Consider the following 17,660-nt stretch of genomic DNA (forward strand, 5'->3'; position numbering starts at 1 on the left):
GAGCTTGTATTGATTTAGGCACTTCCTGTTGCCCCCGGGCTTACTCTATTCTGGAAGAAGGGGGGGGGGGGGGGTTTCTCTCCCGCTCGATTCTGTAACTTAAGGGAGACAAAGACAAACGAACGAAATCAAAAAAAGAATCAAAAAAAATTAACTTATACATTTATTATTGACGGAATGTGAAAAAAAGGAGAACGGAGAATGGAGAAGGTGAATTTGCTAACAAGGAGAAGAGAAGAGCGTTCATTACGAATTAGTTAATACAGAAAAACAAGTAGGGAGGTTTTGAGAATAAAAAGAGAGGAAAAGGCCGAGGGGAGGGAGAAGAGAATACAGAGCAACGTCCTGCAGTACCTTGGTCCCTGCTGTGGTAGTTGAGAGAATCGAGAATCGAGAATCGAGAACAGAACAAACACACAAATTTAAAAAGGCTCCCGGCCACGTAGGTATGTCGCAACGGGAAAGGCGAGTGGGTAGTCGGGGAGAAAGGCAGGGAGATTGGAAGATTGAGAGATGAGAATATTAGGATATTATGCGGAAGAACCAGCCAGAAAACACCCGAGAAAAAAACACAAGGTGGAATGAATATAAAATGGTATATGAAATGCAAAGCCGTAAACAACACCACACCAAACCGTACCGTTTTCCTTTTTTTTTTTTCCTTTTTTTTTTTTTTTTTTTTTTTTTTTTTTTAATTTTTAATTTTTCAGCTTTCCATTTTTTACATCCCTTATACCGGCACCATGCTTATCGCTATTACTGTGGAGAGGAAACTCTATCCTTGTCCCTGTCCTGGCCCCGACGGCGTAAATGATGACTCAGTAGCTTGTCCTTGCTGTCCCTGTTGACCCTGTGCGCTGCTGCCCGTACCTGTGCCGGCGCCAGCACCACCCATCATAAATCCAGGTGGGAACATAGGCATCCCCTGAAACGAGAACCCGAAGCCCGGCACCGCGGGCGGGACGCCGATTGCGTTGGCGTTATTGGCGCTTGCAGAGCCGTCGCGGTCGTTTCGATCGCCCATGTTGCTACCGTTGCGTTCACCGTTGCCATTGCTGCCTGGTACTGCTGATGACGATGACATTTGTCCGTGACCGTAGCCGTGGCCGTGTGCGGGGCCATGTGCAGGACCAGGCCCGTGGCCATCGTCCATTGCACCGCGGTTTTGCCGCCGGAAGCGTTCTGGTTCCGGTGCCGTTCGAGTAGATTGGGGACCACGCTTCCCACCTTGGTCGGTGGCCATGCGTCGGCTTATCGCTGTCGGGGTCGTGTTAGTATTGGCTACATTTCCGGTTTCTCCCAGAAGGGAAAGGGGGGAGGGGTGGGCATGTTTTGAATGACTGAAACGTACCTTTCGAAGACACGCCGGCCCCAATCTCAATGTCAGGTTCCTCCACCACCATAAAACTCTCAATTGGTTTTCCACCGGTTCCGCCGTACTCGGCGTTGAGCATCCACTTGCGGTCTGCGTCCGTGAGCCGGTCGATGGGGATTACGCTGATGCCGGTTTGGTAATCGCTGCAGTCTCGAGGGCCGAAACCGACACCCCATCGTGTCTAGTGTGCGGATGTCAGTGGGAGGGGAAAAAATTGAATAAAGTTGGGGAGAGAAAGGAGATGCGGTAGTTGCTGGAACTTACTCGTAATTGCATGTCTCCAGACTTGTATTGCTCCATACCCTCGCGAGCAGTGACGGCATCATGTCTGTTGATCATCTTCACGAATGCATGGCGTTTGTCAATATTTACAATACATGTTTGGACCACGCCGTAACGGCCGAAAAGCGATCTTAAATGAGATTCTGACGAACTGTGTTCGATCATGTTAGTTCGACTGCAGTTCAATATGAGGGGTTTAAAATTTCGAATTATATTTTTGCAGAAAATGAAATAACTCACGTCACACCGCCGACGAATAGGGTTCTGCTGAGGACTGTATATTAAGAAAAAAAAAAAAAGGTCATCAGCCTGATCACAACACTCAGAGTAAAATTATAGTGAAGACATACCTTTGATGTTCCCCTGACCAATTGAATAATCCCACTCCAAGAACTTGGGTCCGGGAGGAGGAAGCGTAGCTTCTTTACGAGGAGGTGTCGGACTTCTACGACGTCTTCCAGGAGGACTGCGCTGGCGATATTCACCAGGCCGTCGTCCACGGGAATCTCGAGTGTCTCGGTTCCTGCCAGGGGAGTCTCCATGGTATTCTCCATAGACAGGGCTGTCGCGACGACGGGGGGGGGAAACTTCGCGACGTCTATCCCACCCAGGCGACCTGGAACGGCGTCGGTAACCCCCTGGCGGTGACCGAACATAGTCTTCTCTGTCATGCTCTCTACTACTCCGATGATCGCGATCTCGATCTCGATCACGTGATAATGAGTCTGGTGCTGGGGTGCTCCAGGTATTTTGACTAGCGGCAGGCTGCTGGGCGAAGGCTGCTAACGCTGTGGCGGGGTTCATATTGACCATGCCGCTACTTGAAGTATTGGAAAGGCTTAGGATTTGCAGCGCTGTGGCCCACTGGTCTTGAGGAATACCCTGCGCAGCCATGAGCTGGAGCAGGCTTAATTGTTGTAATGTCTCTGGAGGCAAAGCGCCTGCCTGTGGCATCAAGGCGGCAAGTGGGTTCTGTTGTGCAGCGGCGGCTACTGCTGCGAGAGGATTTGAAGCAGCAGCAGAAGCCTGGCCCTGGTTTGGGAAAATAGATGGATTCTGAGCCATATTACTCAACCCCGCAAATTGATTTGCAAGATTTCCCGCAGCAGCAGCGGTAGCAAAGGGGTTTACAGCCTGCCCGTTGGGCTGTTGCGCAGCCGGGTCTACAGACGCGGGCATGGCTTGCGGAACTGGGTTTTGCGGATTAAATATACTATGGGGACTAGTTGCGTGGCACGCCTGAGGTTGCTGGGGGTGTTGCTGTACTGTTTTTGCCATATCTGCCAATGCCTTCAAGATGCTAGAAGTATCTGGTGCTGGTGGAGCTGGCTGACCGGAGCCTGCAATAGTAGAAAGTAGTAGTAGTAGCAGGAGCAGCAGACGATGATTGAGCTCCATGCTGGGCTCCAGCTAGGGAGATTAAATTGGGGGCCGGTGATCCATCTGGCGTAGTTGATTGCACGTCTAGAAGAAAAAAATAATATCATACATCAGAAAACTGGTTTTCAACATACCCTACTATGCCCCTTCTCGTTCGTTGTCGACTGTACGTTTTGGTGATATGTGCGATGTTTTAAAAAGAGGATAGGAAAATGACGAGAAGAGGCATTTGTTCTTTTGCGTTCGCTGTTCCTTATTCTGCACTCTAATCCAAGGGGGAAAATAAAGCTTACTTTGAGATACTGGCGCGTTTAGCTGTTCCTTCAAGGAAGCGAGAAGAGCTGCCGGGAAGGTGTATCCACGCTCCCAGATGTCTACCAGCTTTTTGATTTTGTCCTAGAGAGAGAAAACCGGGCATACGTAAGTGGGGATTGTTCAGTCACCGCATGAAATAAAAACAGAAAAGGAAAGAAAAGAAGGAGAGAACAGAAAATGGAGGAAAAGGTGGATAATCGAAACCCAGAAATGTAAGAATGAGACGAGTCTATAGCCAAAGCGGAAGAAAGACGTGGATATAATACCGCGGCTTTCGTGCTAAACGAAGGCAAAAAAATATACGCGGGGGATATTGTTCTATGGGCAACAAAGCGAACGGCCATCCAAAAGCTGATGGGATAATGCCGTTGTGCACGTTGTCTTCTTTATGATATAAATTGCAGCCGGAAATGATTTTCTTTCTGTATCCGGCTGCTGGCTGTTTTGTGTCTAAGAGTACGCGTACCTTTTGATATTCAGGAGCATTGTTTATGATATCAGTCATCAAGACGGGAAGCAATTCAGTCACTCTGTTAACACCAGCTGCAAATGTTCCATCTGGCGCACCGCTACCAACAGTTTGACCGGCTTTCCGGGCTGATTCTACCCACTGTCGAGTTACAGAATCTACGACATAGAGTACGCCCAGTTTGTGTGTTCCCGGGGCCCTTTTGAAGTGGGTATATATTTTTTTGAACGAGGACGGATTCGGACTATAAAGTAGGAAAAATAAATGTTAGATATGGCTTTTCCTTTCCTTTCCTTTTTATTTTTTTTAATTTTTAAACTTTTTCTGGGTTTCTTTCAGCATATAGGGAGTCTAGAGATAAGCCATACCTGTACATTGGCGGCACATAACGAGGTGATAATGCTGATTTTGGAAGCTGATACTCCAGGTGGCTTAAGCGCCAACATGGATTGTAAGTAGCCATCTAACTCCGCTACGGCAGACGACATGGCTTCAGACGAGGAGGGTTGCTTAAAGAGTTGATACCAGTCAAAGGCAAGAAATAACCGCAGAAATATAAACAAGCTGTCGACTTGTCCCGTAATTTTATCCTTTGTTAGAAGAGAAATTTGTATTCCTTTTGATAATGGCCGTGTATAGATAGATGAATACGATGGATGGCAGCGCGGAGAGGATAAGGTTAAGACCGTCCCATGAAGCGGTTTTTTTTTCCCCTCTTAATCTACTGCTGCGAGAGACTTTTTGACGACAACTAGCATACGGCGAGTTCCAGGAAGTGTGGAAAGTGTCTAAGTAGATAAAATATATGACGATGCAGGTGACGTAGATACCTATTGGAACGAGTTGGATGAAAGTCTTGATGACACTGTCGATGTCGTGCGAGCAAGACGGCACTACAAGGACCCAGAAAAAAAAAAAACCTTTGACCTACAGGCCGCGAGTCGAAGGCACGGCGGTGAGTAGCAGGCCAAGAGAGATGAACACGGAGCAGTGAACACGAGTACAGTCGGTGCGGAGAGAGGGAGTAGAGAGGGCAAAGGGCTGTTGAAGAGAGAGGATGGTTTGAGTCTTGACGCGATGAGGTTGGTTGGTGAGGTCCGAAGAAGGTTTGAGGAGAAAAATTCCCTGTTTGAGAAACCGGCGCTAGCGCGATTGGGAAACACGTGATGGGCCGCGTGTGCTGAGTCATCGTGTGACAGCATTGCGCTAGTGACGGAGTACTTTTTTTGGCATCAAAAAATACTTCTAAAAGAGAAGGAAACGGATACTTGTTTTAACTTAAAAGGAATGCTGCCAAAGTGATGTTCTTTATTACGCGCCTTCGTCTTACCGGTCATCCGCTCCTTGATCACAAGACCCGCGGTCATACCTACTCATTTGCCTAGACCGATTGGCTCCTCTCCAATGATCAGATATGCAATCATGGGAGTGAAACTACGCCTTCCTCGGATTCCAATGTAAATGTAGAAAAGAATTGAATGTAGAATACAGTAACCGTAAAACATGGAGATAAAAAATGATTGCGAGGGTGAGGGGGGAGGAAATGAAACGGCAAAAAAAAAAAAAAAAAAATATTTTAAAAATTTAAAAAAAAAAAAACAATTGACACCCAAAAGAACCGTGGACGAATCGCCACAAACCCCGCCCTGCCTTTTCTCTATCCTTTACATTATCTTACAGTTGGGCGCCAACAAGCTTGGCATATGACTCGGTGCTGAAGCTCTTGGGTCGTTCGATGGGCATTCCCAGGGCGCGGTCAATGATCAGCTGTGGGAGCACACCAAGGGCTCGCGAGACACCAAACAACACGGTGTAATACTTGGCTTCTGTTAAGCCGTAGTATTGAAGGAGCACGCCTGAGTGGCTGTCGACGTTGGGATATGGCGATTTGACCTTTAGTTTACGAATTTCGTCAGCATCTCTGGTGGAATAGTGGGAAGCTTTGTAAAAAATGGGGAGCTGCATACCTTGCCGTGCTCGGTCAGAACGCCAGGAGCGATCTTGTAAACTTGGCTGACCAGCTTGAACATGGGATCATCTGGAAGCTTGCGGAGAGCAAACTCACGCTGGCAGGTGTAGCGTGGGTCGGTTTTGCGGAGGACGGCGTGGCCGTAGCCTGGAACAACTTGCCCGGCGTTCAGGGTGGACCACAGATAACCCTTAATGGCCTCGTCGCTGAGATCGTTGCCGATGACTTTCTTCATCTCCATCAGCCAGGTCAGGACTTCTTGGTTGGCTCTGTAGGAAAGATATCGAATCAGTAACCGTTTGTCCATGTCTCGGCATATTTTAGTCACTTACAATCCGTGGAGAGGACCGGCGAGGCCGTTGAGACCCGCTGCAAGAGAGAGCATGGGGGAGCTCAATGCGCTTCCGACCAAGTGGGTTGTGTGTGCGCTGACGTTCCCACCCTCGTGATCAGAGTGGATGGTCAGGTACAAGCGCATCAGCTCGACAAAGTCATTATTATCACCATAGCCGAGCTGGTTGGCCAAGTTGAAGCCGTAATCCTTGTCCTTCTGAATTGGAGCAACCTTTCCATCCTTGAATACGTTGCGGTAGATCTTGGCTGCGATGGTAGGCAGTTTGGCTATCAAGTCCATGGAATCCTCGAAGGTGTACTGCCAGTACTCTTTCTTGTTGATGCCTTTAGCATAGGCCTTGGCGAAGACGGACTCGTGTTCGAGAGCGGTGATAGCGAGGGAGAATTGGGCCATAGGGTGCAGAGTGGAAGGGCAGCGATCGATCAGCTCCTCAATGAATTTTGGCAGATCGGAGCGAGCGGCCCAATCTGCAGAGAGGGCACGGACCTGTTGTTCGCTGGGGACTTCACCAGTTAAGAGCAGCCAGAAAAGACCTGTTGAGCTATTAGCATTAGGTCAACGGAATAGTAATGGAAACGTGTAGCACCTTCTGGTAGAGGCTCCTCTCCCCCGGGAGCCTTTGGAAGCAATTTCTGACATTCCGGAATCTAGAAGGCGAATAAGCAGACGGTCTGGAAGGGAAAAAAATTCGCAATCTTGAAGGGAAAAACACCTACAGTCTTGCCCCGAAAGCGAATTCCCTCCTCGGGATCAAGGACAGAACCCTTTCTCAAGCCATTAGCCTCTTGCTTGCATGCAGCACCCCAATACAAGGATTGATCCATACCTCCCAAACAAGGGATTTGATTCCCCGAGCACCTCCGTATACCTGGCCAAGGGTAACTTCACCAATGACCTTGTCTCCGTAGTCTCTATAACAAGAATAGTCAGGTCAGATCTCTGTACATATACGTATACGCATACGTCTATCCGTATATATTAGGGAAGTTTCATCTCGAACTTTCTCAGCTTCTTGACCTTCTCGATCTCAGCCGGGAGTTTATCGGCGAAGGTATCTTTGAGGGACTGGCAGATGGACACGGGGCGTAGTCAGCGCATAGCTCGAATCATCATGGCAGGTCAATTGGGTTAACAGGAGTTTTGCTAACCTTTGTTTTAGTGGAGGAATAGCATCGCAAGCCAGTGAAGGCCGCAGACTGGACAACGGGATTGGAAGCAAAGGAAGCGCGGAGAGCAGAGCTCCCCAGTCTGAGGGATGAAGCCATGGGAGTTGAAGGGGAGTTGAAGGGAATTACAAATGGGATACCAAAGCAATTGACGAGAGATAGAATATGGAGAATGAGAGGTTCCTATGAATGCACTATGGAAGGGGGAAGAGAGGTTGAGGGAGCATACAAAGGAAATCGAGCAAGAAATGGTGAATTGGTGATGGATACTCTCTTCCCCAAAAAAAAAAAAAAAAAAAAAGGAAAAAAAGGAAAAAAAGAAGAAAAAAACCAACATGGCCGATCACCAAGTCAATACGTATATGTTACGTATACCAAACCACATTACCGCCAAGAAATCCAGCACGCTCGCCAGTTTGACACCAAATCCAACAACACAACCCTGTAACGCAATTACAGTTTCCCCCCAACAACTTTTCTTCCTTAGCCTTGCTATCCGAGTTCCTAGCTTTTTGTTATCTGCCATGAACGTACATAGTACTGTACATGCCAGCCTAACAGTGGCCCAAATATACAAAGCTCCCGGTTTTCCAGGCCAAACTCGGAGAGATTCGCCGTCAAGAAGTCTCGCTGGTCATTCATGTGGATGTTCCTGGGCCGTGGTGAGAACGGTGGAGCGCGGCCGCGGCGGCGGTGCGTGATATCTCAGATAGCTCCATATCCGAGGCATTGATTTCTCGTATATACATAATACACAAGATAACCATGATAATGATGATAGCCACAATGAAATGGTCCCGTGGCGTTTGACTGGCTGGGGCAATACCGACTGCGCTCTCTAGATAATCAATCAACTAACCTTCCAACCACATGCAATAATGCCACCATGCGTCCCTCCTCAACCCTGATGGTGCAGCCCGTCCTATTTCTCCCGAGTATCCCGTCTACTGTTTTTTAACAACACTTTGGCGGCTGCTGCGACCTTCTCGAGGATCCTAGACCTTGCAGAAGAACCAACAGTCAGAAGCGCCAAGATCATCGGTTACACTCTGGGCAAAGTGGGAGGGAGTATGAATCATGCATATATACGGAGTAGATATAGATATATATATCTTGAGGAATAGGATGCTATTTTAAGGATTGATCCTTTTTGGCGTAACTAGTGGCAAAGTCTTCCTACAAGATTGCATGTTTTACAGGGAGCCTATCCTGCTTTGATCGACGGTGAGCCAGGGCAAGTTGTTTCCGGATCTGCGGATATTATGGAGTTCGAAGAGTCGGCTCAAAAACTCGCCTACTACGAGATGAACGTGTGCAAGGTCGCTGTTTTGCTGGATTTTCTTTACAGACAATTGGTCGCTGGCAGAAATACTACTATCTGGTAAGACATTTAAGTACTAGTATTCTGGGGACCCGAAAACCTCGCTGGAGCAACTATTAAATCGTCAACGGACCTTGCAAATGGGGCGCAAGGTGGGATGAGTTTCTGTGGGAATGTTTTGAACATATTGAATGTATTTCCACATCTGTTGATAAACGAACAACGTTGGATATCCTTATGTGACACTGTAGGATAACTATAACCTAGATAACTATCTAGAAAACATGTGATGAGGTAGAATGATGAACAGATGAATTAATCAGATGGAATGCCCACTGTATGCCAAGAAATATATACAAATCTCTTCTCTTCTCTCTCTACCACCATACCGGAAGAACATAGACTTATTATACGACCGGATTATGGTTGTTCCACTGTATCATTCAGTGATAAACTGGCCGGTGGGACCATGAATTACATATTTGATTTGGTTTAGTTTGGTCCCAGTCCATTTCTTGATGTGATTTTAAGTGAGATCAGAATCAGAATGAGAGTGTAAAGAGATTAAAATTTTCAGAAATGAAGTGTAAAAGAAAAATACATTGTAGCACACGAGCTGCAGTGTGCTAAATTATTGCGGAGCTAGTCCCTTCAGCCGTAAATAACGCTCATAAACATCACCTCCAACCTCACCTCTACGATATGAAGCTCTACAAATATAAGAGATCTTAACTCAGCGGCCCCGTAACGTATTCATTTTCTAAAAAAGAAAGAAAGAAAGAAAGAAGGAAAAGGAAAAAAACAACAACTAACTACTCCTTCACCATATCAACCGCTGCCTCTAGGAGGCGCCCGATATTCTTGACTTTGGCCTTTAAGGCCGCGTTCTCCGCCCGCAAATGAGCAATCTCCATATCTTTGAGGTCTATGACCTCGACACTCTCCTCCCGCTCCTTCTGCTTGGCCTTGCTGAGCTGTTTGATTAAGAGGCCCGGCTCCCCTTCATCCTCTGCGGGGCGCTGGCGTTTGCGGCTGGTGGTTTCGGCCTTTACAGCCACAGGCTTCTTCCCCTTCTTCTCCTTCTCCTCCTCCTTCTTCTTCTCCATCTCCTTCTTCTCCTTCTCCTTCTTCTTCTCCTCCTTCCCCTTCCCCTTCTCCTTCCCCTTCCCCTTCCCCTTCCCCTTCCCCTCATCTTCCACTGACGTCTCGCGGTTGCCTAGTTCCATGTTAGTTTCTAACTCTAATGGCTAATGGCTAACTTGATTTAGTTGTAGACCTACTTATATGATAATAGCAATGACTCCCCATGCTGTTATAGTGACAGCTAGCACATGCTTCGCAGCAGCGGCTGGAGAGGCCAACACAAGTTTTGAAAGGGCCTTCGCCCCGGGCGCAGTGGGGGCAGAGGGGGTTTGCAATCTGCCCCCACAACTGCAAAAGAACAGCCTCCTGGTTGACAGAACAGCCCAGGTTAAGAGTCTTACCCTCACAGACATCAGGCTCACGGTGTCATGGCATGTTCATGAGAGCAGTCATCTCTTCTGTCGGCCTAGCTGGCAGGGTTTCTGTCAGAGCTGTCCAGCGTCCAGGGGCCTGTTCTGCAGTCGCAGGGGAGGCGGCAGCGGCAGAGGCGAAGACATAAAAGGAGATGGAGGAGGCGGAGAAGGAGGAGGCGGGAGATGCAGGAGGAGGGTAAGATGGGCTAGCAGCAGCAGCATCCTTCTCTGCAGCCACTTGAGCTTTGGCTCAAGCAACAGCTGCCATGATATTTTGAGCTATCCTATTCATCAGTTTCCTAACACTCATCTAACAGATGAGTGTTTGCATCAAGTCTGTCAACTTCAGAATGCCTCAGCTCTCTTCAACTTACAGAGATTTGTTTTCTTCATCTTGTCTTTGTTCTTTTCTTTGGCCTTTGCAGCCGCAATCTCCACAGCACGGGCACAGGACTGGCGCGTTCGACGAACTTCTTCAGAATTGATGGCCGTAAACATGTCTGATTCAGAGTCTGACTCTGTGATGAAAGGGGGCATGCTGCTGCTGCTGTTGATGTTGCTGTTGCTGTCGCTGTTGTTGCTGCTACTGCTGCTGCTGCTGCTGCTGCTGCTGCTGCTGCTGCTGCTGCTGCTGTTGTTGTTGTTGTTGTTGTTGTTGTTGTTGTTGTTGTTGTTGTTGTTGTTGTGGAGGTGGTGTTATTTGACATTCTACGCCTATGCCTACTACTACTGCTATATTATATTTTTCGGGGGAGCAGGGGTGGGGGGCGAGCAGAGGATAATTGGAATTATTCATTGACATGTAATTCACATCTTACTATTCATTCTATTCTATTGATACTATTGTTATGTGAAATACGGGCCGCAATTCACTATTTAAAGGTCACATGACCGTCCATAAATATATCCACTGTCATGGATTTCCAGCTTTTAAACACTTCAACCCACTCAATTACTTTCTAATTATTCAAATGTTGGCTGTGTATGGATCATCATCACTCTCCTGCACTGATTGAGACGCTGTGGAAGCTTGGGAGGGCTGCGGAGGTTGTGAGAATGATGGTGGAGAGGAATGAATGGGTAGGTCAAAAGTAATGGCCGCAGGGAATGCAAGAAGCTGCAGATAGTCAGTAGAAAGATCAATGAGTTCAGATATGTTACTTACTTATTGAGATCGACAGCATTCTGCATTCAAACATCTCATTTTCATAGTCTGAGACTCCTTACAAAAACAGGTGTAATCAAATGCCTTCTCAAAGAGTAAACCTTTATAGGATCTGACCCGCGATACTGCTACATATGTCAACCCAGATGTGAAATCCTTCTTCATAATGTTGAGAACAGCTTTGTCAAGTGAGAGACCCTGTGATTTATGAACAGTAATGGCATAAGCAATAGTAATTGGGAACTGAGTCCTGCTGCAGGTTATATTTGTGTGAGCAAACTCATGTCGGGACTGGAATATTGGTATGAGTTTGCGGCCATTCTGTTCACAGTAAGCTGGGCCATCATACTTATCAAACTCCGCAAGAATTGCAAAGGGAGCCTCAGTTCAACAGTTAACAGTGGAAGATTGCCAAATGATGTTGTGAATAGTAGCAAGAGCCTCATTAACCAACCCGCGCTCTGTTCAAATGTTGGTTGTAAGCATGATGCGGCAACCTATGAACAGTGGAAGTATTTGATGGAGATTGCCTGCTTCATCAGAGTTTAACTCATCTGTTTTTGGATCATCATTGTCTGCTATAATATTTATGACAGGGTGACCTGAGTCGGAGATTGCCTGCATATTATATCCACGGACAGGTTCTCGTTTAGTGTAGAGCCGAATGGCGTCCGTAAATTCATGAGATTGATGAGGAAGATTGGCTCGGATGCGGCCTGCAAGAAACTTCCAATCATTTATAATACTGACACATTCTCTTCCCGAAGACTATCTAGAACCATGCGGAATTGATTGGATTCTTGATCATTTCCTTCCTGCCGTCGGATAACCGTGAGCTGAATGGTTTGGTTGAACTTATAATAGAGGTTACGACCGTTAATCTCGTCCGGATTCTGAAGTTCTCCACTGTGAAAAAGTGGCTTTTGCAGAACAGAAGGCAGTTGATAAAAGTCATCTGAAAGAATGACACTGAGACCATCAAAAGAAAGATGATGATTGTGAGAATATATTGCTTTGCAGGTCTGGTCGATCCAGCTAAGTTGATATAGATCAACCATGAATTTCTCATCAATGATGAGATATTGAATGTTGCGCATGCCGGCCTGCATCGCCTGAAGAGTTTGAGGATTAAACTCCTCATAACGAGAGGTTTGCTTAATAGGCAGGTGAAAGATGGAATGTAGAGTGCGACCACTAATTGTATGAGCTGCAACCCCTGTTGAAGCTGTGTGGAGAATTGGAGATGGGATATCATTTTCTGCAGCCATGTTTTGCAGGGCTACAGAGAGGACTGTAATAACAAATGTTTTGTCAGTTCCTGCCTTGCCATTCAAATTGATGAGCAGAGGGACCGAATTATCACCAGTTCTGATGTACTCATTGAAATGATTAACGACTGTATCAAACAGCAATCTCTGATCGTGCTCCAGCTGTTGGGGGAGGCAGAGGATTGTAGATCAGTGTCAGCAGGGAACTCCTCTTTCATTTGATTTCAAAACTGTGAGTAAAGATCAGGATGAATGCCAATGTGCGAGGACCAGTTATATTCACAATCGATAGAGCGGTTGCCAATGAAACTGAGGTCATTCAACTCTGTAATGTTGCGGGGATCACCAGGAAGCAGGGCCGCAAGCTCATTAAATGAGTTTTGCAGCTCATCCTTCTCAACATCAACATCCTCAAACTCAGACTCTGGCTCTGAAATGTCATTGTCATAGGCATCATTAGAATGAACATGAGCCTCTTTGCAGTAGTTGAATGCCTCTGCAAATGTATCAAAAGAAGAAGGTAGATCAAGAGTTTTGAGATCATCAACTTCATGAAAGGGATGATGCAAAAGTGGTTTCACCCGCCCGTAATCCTCTGCTTGAGATTGAGGTTTGTAAATAGGAAAGTATATTAATATTCTATAGTTTGCACGGGTTCGTCTGTTGTATCGGTTGGGACGGTGGTTATACTCCTGCAAAAACTCAAAAAAGGTGAGATCTTCTAATTCCTTGGGCCGCTGTTTATATTTTTGCAGATATGATAGACCACGAGTGAGACCTTCTTCTTGAATTGTATATGACTGACGTTGCTGATCTTCAGAGCGGCAGTCAACATTAATAGCTACACAGAAACCAATCTGCAGGGGAAGATCAAGAAGCAGATGGCAAATTTCCTGTGAAGATCAATCTCTTTCTGCAATAAGGCGATTCATAAGCTTCATAACTGTGGAAAGCAGGGGGCGATTCTGATTAGCAGTTCCAAGAACTCTTTTCAAAATATCATGATAGGACTCGGTTTCACTTTCACTTTTTGAGACATATTTGGACAGATAATCAAGTACAGCTTTGCTACCGGTGCAGGAAGCGATGTCTGTATTGGCCAACCAGCTAATTGTAATCAAACGATTGTAGTTATTTAACAAACTGTCATTTCAACAGGGAAAGAGACGGTAATAGCTGCTGCCAGTAGGCTTTCGTAGAGTTGGTTCAGCTTGAGTAGGAATAGAATAGTGAAAGCGACACCGCTCTATGCCAGTACGGCGTTCCTTGCGGATGCAGTATTTAGCACTGCAATGATGGCGTTGAACTCGATTGAGCACTGAAGGTAGGTGGCCAAACGTATTTTGCTGATTGAAAGATGCCAAAGCAATTGCTGAACACTCATCTTCAGGTCGTAAATGACGGCCAGGTTCTGGGTTTTGCGCAGAAATATGGATCCCCCAGTGGTCTGCAAAAGCCTGACGCGCAGTTTCATCAAGCCTGCCAACCTCAGAGTTAATGCTGCCGTTGATCCAGTAGACACCATGACAGTGAGTGGAACCGCGACCCTGCCACTCGTAACGGTCCCACTCATCTACAATGTCAAATTTCTTGGTCAGGACTTCCCGTTTGAAGATAGTAAAACGGAGATGGAACCAATGAGCAACAATGGCAGGGTTGTCACAGATATTTTCGCGGAAGATCTTAATCCGTTCGGAGCTAGTCCCGTTTTTCCAGTTTTCATAGTTGGGAAGTAGCCGCATGAGGTCGTCCCAATGGTAATCAGCAGTGGAGAGGGTAAGAAATAGATGAGGAGATTGCAAATTCTTAACATATTCCTGCAACTGTTGGCGTTTCATTGCCCAGAAAGGGCGGGTGCCACGAAGATTGAATGAGAAGTGAGTAATGGAGTTTAAAACTGCCTCTGATTCAGGTGTGGTTTCTGTAAATGCGGCCCGTAGATCTTCAAAAGAGAGATCTTTGAGAATGGAGTCACTTTTTTGATACCAAAACCGACCACGAACTCCAACCTGTTTATGAAATAGAGTGTTAAAAACAACATAGTGAAAACGGGGGTGTCTGGCAAACTGTTGATCATGAAACTTAAGCAGAAATTTTATATATTCAGCGTACTGAATACTGCGCTGGCGTGGAAGTGTAAACTGAGCTTTTCCATAGGGAAACAGACTTGGGAATGCCCAAGAGAGTAGAGGATGAGTGTTGTTGAACTCGTCAAGGGAAGTGTTGCAGAAGGATGGCATTGTCAACTCGTGTCGCAGAATTTGTGGCTGTTGCAGCTGTGGTTGCAGCTGCAGATCTGGTTCAGGGTTTTGTGCCTGTTCAAATTCCTGGCGAAGCTGCTCCACTTCTTCATTGCAGGCAAGAAGATCAGGCACTGCTGCACACTCAGGGGAATTATTTATATCATCAGAGTTGATCTCTTTATCCAGCTGAGCATCCTCAATATCTTCAATCATTAGCTGATCAGTAACATCCTCATTGACTGGTAATGCCTCTAGAGCCTCCTGGTTAATATCGATGTTGGCATAGCCAGGATGGTTAACTCGAAGAAAAGCTAGCCATTGTTTAACAACAGCCTTTCGGACAGTGAAATCGCGACGGAATTGATGGGAGAGGCGGGGATCAGCAGACGTATTTGAGGGCCGCAAAACAATGATATCAAGGTCTTTGGGCAGCAGCGGAAGACTATTGTAAATGCGGTCAGTGTCTTGAAGGAAGTTGACAACATGACCCTTGTACTTGTATTGCTGGCCGCGAACCTGACGGATTTCCACAAACACATGAACCCGAGCAATAAGCATTTCCTCAACCTGGCTTATAGAAGGAAGATCGGGAACTTGACCAGGGTCCAGATTGTTATCTGCAGAAAAGAAAAACAGTTCATCTGCTTGTCAATTTTTATCAACTGTAATACAGTGAGCGCAGATGTTGTTTTTCAATTTCATGTTAAACCATTGACATCGACAGCGACTGCAGGTCTCCATAACCTCATCTTTGAGAGCTTTGTGAAAGTTTTGAACATATTGCCAGTCAGTTGATGTCAACGCTGGGTCTTTGAGAAGAGTAGAGCTGTTAAGCACTAAAGGGGGGTCTGGGTCCGCAAGATTCTCCATAGCAGATGGAGTGGGGAATTCCAAATGCAAATGTGAACAGAGATCAGTATCAATTGATGAACCACTCATTAAGCTCTCTGAGTAACTGGGAGGTGCATGCCATTGAGAACTGGGTGGAATGAATGGGGAACTGGGGGGACTGGCTGAGTGATAGGACTGGGTCCGTAATGGCACTTGAAAGGTGAAATCATCACTGAGCGGCAGAGGCGGGGCCGCAGTGGATGAGAAACATTCAGCTGTTTCATTGGCATTCTGTAGCTGTCCTTGAGCCCTGTGTAAGAATGACAACGTGGGCGTAGCAGATGGAATCTCGTCATGACGCCGAGCTGCCCGATGACTCCGCTGGATTACACCCTGCTTTTTACAAGCTGCTGCAAGTGAAGGAGGGTCTGACGTGTGTACTCCACGGTAACGGAAGTCAGGCGGCTTCGGTGGTTGAAAGGGGGCTTGCTGGCGGCTCAGAGAAGACCTGGTTGGCTGCAAATATCGAGGTGAAACTACTGGGTGTTGTTGCAGAGGTGGTGGGAGATGAAACTCCAGTTCCCTACTTGCAGAATCACTTCCTTGTGAAGAAGAAGGTTCATCAGAGCCACTGTCGCTTGGAATTCCAGGTGGTTTCGGGGTCAGAAGTATTGGAGTTACTGGTGTTTGCGGCCGTTCTGCGGGCGTCCCAGGGGCAGTGTGAGGAGATTCTGAAAGAAGCTGAGCAGCACTGCTTGAGCGTTTTAGAGTTCTAGAACCAGCAATACGACCACAGCAAGAGCTGCAGGTTGCAACTGTAGTGATTGGAGAGCATCTAGATATAAATTCCTCTAGAGGGAGAGAATTGCGGCAGGTGGAGCAGGTCTTGCTCTCCATTGCAGATTGCGGGCGGCAGACGTATTGAATCAGATAGAAGTGTAAACAGTTGAAAAGCTGGAAAAGGTCTTAAACAGACCAGATATTGATGCGCTGAGAAGGGTTGAGATACAGAACTGCAAGAGAGAGCTCTCTTGATATGATATAGAAATTTCAATGTCATAGCAGAGTTGCTAATGTGATATACTGAAAGAACTGTATGAATCCAGAGCAGCATTCATAAAACAAAGACATTTGCATTCAGTCATTTGACTGTATGAACTGGGGAAAGCTGTATATAGATTCCAATGCAAGATGAAAGAAACCTCTGTGAGTCGTCCACAGACTCTCCTTTGAGAACTGTAAGTCATGATTAGATTCATTATAATTCTTTGAAATGTAGCAAGCAGCAATAAAGAAGCTCAGATTGGCTATTTATACAGATGCAGTAAAAAGAGCCTTGAAATAGAATAGAATGAATGAAGCTATAATTGCTTGTATTTTGCTCAGGCCTTCCTAACGCGGGCGGCCCGTTGCTGCAACGGTTACGGGCGGTCACGTGGCATTACGTGAGCGTAACTTCTCATTGACCAATCAGAGCGCAGGGATTCAGCCAATCAGAGCGCGAGAATGCTTTCCTAATCCGGATGACCGAAAGAGGAAATTTTCTGGCACGAAAAGCCTATATATATTGCTTCACTCGCTACGCTCACTCCGCAATTTCTCCGGGACGTTAAACCTATACATACATACATACATACATACTCCGCAAATTAGATTTAAATTTAATATAATCAGAATGAAATTAACAAATCTTAATATTTTATATAAAATGATTAATTATGAAAAATTAAAATATGATCTGAAATTGATTATGATTTTAATTCAAATTTGATTTTATTTTGATGATTATATAATCCATATACAATTGATAATGATTATTGATAACACTCATAAACTCATTTATATTATATACAATTATGATCAATTTTTTTCTCTACTGAATCATTGAAAGAATATTTTATCACAACACTATTAATAATTTCTTTTCTTTTCTTTTTTTTTTTTTTTTTATATTTAATCATCATCAATTTCTTCATAATTTCTTTTTATAATTGATTATAATGATGATGGTAAATATTTCAATTG

General features: G+C 45.8%; 6 protein-coding genes across 6 annotated transcripts; all 6 read right to left on the minus strand.

The window, feature by feature from the left end:
* Positions 1 to 775: 775 nt before the first annotated feature.
* HCAG_06979 (conserved hypothetical protein) lies at positions 776 to 3,055 on the minus strand (the record flags this gene model as incomplete). Its single annotated transcript, XM_001539324.1, has 6 exons — positions 776 to 1,257; positions 1,352 to 1,556; positions 1,640 to 1,808; positions 1,898 to 1,931; positions 2,008 to 2,273; positions 2,445 to 3,055. 6 exons carry the CDS (start codon positions 3,053 to 3,055, stop codon positions 776 to 778), a joined length of 1,767 nt encoding a protein of 588 aa, XP_001539374.1.
* A 120-nt stretch (positions 3,056 to 3,175) lies between these two features.
* On the minus strand, positions 3,176 to 4,309 carry HCAG_06980 (conserved hypothetical protein; the record flags this gene model as incomplete). The annotated part of the gene is made up of 4 exons (XM_001539325.1): positions 3,176 to 3,201; positions 3,331 to 3,433; positions 3,819 to 4,065; positions 4,290 to 4,309. The coding sequence occupies 4 exons, from the start codon at positions 4,307 to 4,309 to the stop codon at positions 3,176 to 3,178; spliced, it is 396 nt and encodes a 131-aa protein (XP_001539375.1).
* Positions 4,310 to 5,495: 1,186 nt separating this feature from the next.
* Positions 5,496 to 7,410, minus strand: HCAG_06981 (citrate synthase, mitochondrial precursor; the record flags this gene model as incomplete). The annotated part of the gene is made up of 8 exons (XM_001539326.1): positions 5,496 to 5,714; positions 5,789 to 6,059; positions 6,123 to 6,678; positions 6,732 to 6,792; positions 6,862 to 6,909; positions 6,972 to 7,056; positions 7,146 to 7,210; positions 7,294 to 7,410. The coding sequence occupies 8 exons, from the start codon at positions 7,408 to 7,410 to the stop codon at positions 5,496 to 5,498; spliced, it is 1,422 nt and encodes a 473-aa protein (XP_001539376.1).
* A 2,034-nt stretch (positions 7,411 to 9,444) lies between these two features.
* HCAG_06982 (predicted protein) lies at positions 9,445 to 9,858 on the minus strand (the record flags this gene model as incomplete). Its single annotated transcript, XM_001539327.1, has 1 exon — positions 9,445 to 9,858. The coding sequence occupies one exon, from the start codon at positions 9,856 to 9,858 to the stop codon at positions 9,445 to 9,447; it is 414 nt and encodes a 137-aa protein (XP_001539377.1).
* Positions 9,859 to 10,141: 283 nt separating this feature from the next.
* On the minus strand, positions 10,142 to 10,665 carry HCAG_06983 (predicted protein; the record flags this gene model as incomplete). The annotated part of the gene is made up of 2 exons (XM_001539328.1): positions 10,142 to 10,377; positions 10,503 to 10,665. The coding sequence occupies 2 exons, from the start codon at positions 10,663 to 10,665 to the stop codon at positions 10,142 to 10,144; spliced, it is 399 nt and encodes a 132-aa protein (XP_001539378.1).
* A 430-nt stretch (positions 10,666 to 11,095) lies between these two features.
* HCAG_06984 (predicted protein) lies at positions 11,096 to 15,583 on the minus strand (the record flags this gene model as incomplete). The annotated part of the gene is made up of 8 exons (XM_001539329.1): positions 11,096 to 11,245; positions 11,411 to 11,546; positions 12,044 to 12,584; positions 12,845 to 13,375; positions 13,820 to 14,482; positions 14,548 to 14,570; positions 14,674 to 15,421; positions 15,514 to 15,583. 8 exons carry the CDS (start codon positions 15,581 to 15,583, stop codon positions 11,096 to 11,098), a joined length of 2,862 nt encoding a protein of 953 aa, XP_001539379.1.
* Between the last annotated feature and the right edge of the window lie 2,077 nt (positions 15,584 to 17,660).

The sequence above is a fragment of the Histoplasma capsulatum genome, genomic scaffold, assembly GCF_000149585.1.
Source record: "Histoplasma capsulatum NAm1 scaffold_6 genomic scaffold, whole genome shotgun sequence".
Taxonomy (NCBI): domain Eukaryota; kingdom Fungi; phylum Ascomycota; class Eurotiomycetes; order Onygenales; family Ajellomycetaceae; genus Histoplasma; species Histoplasma mississippiense.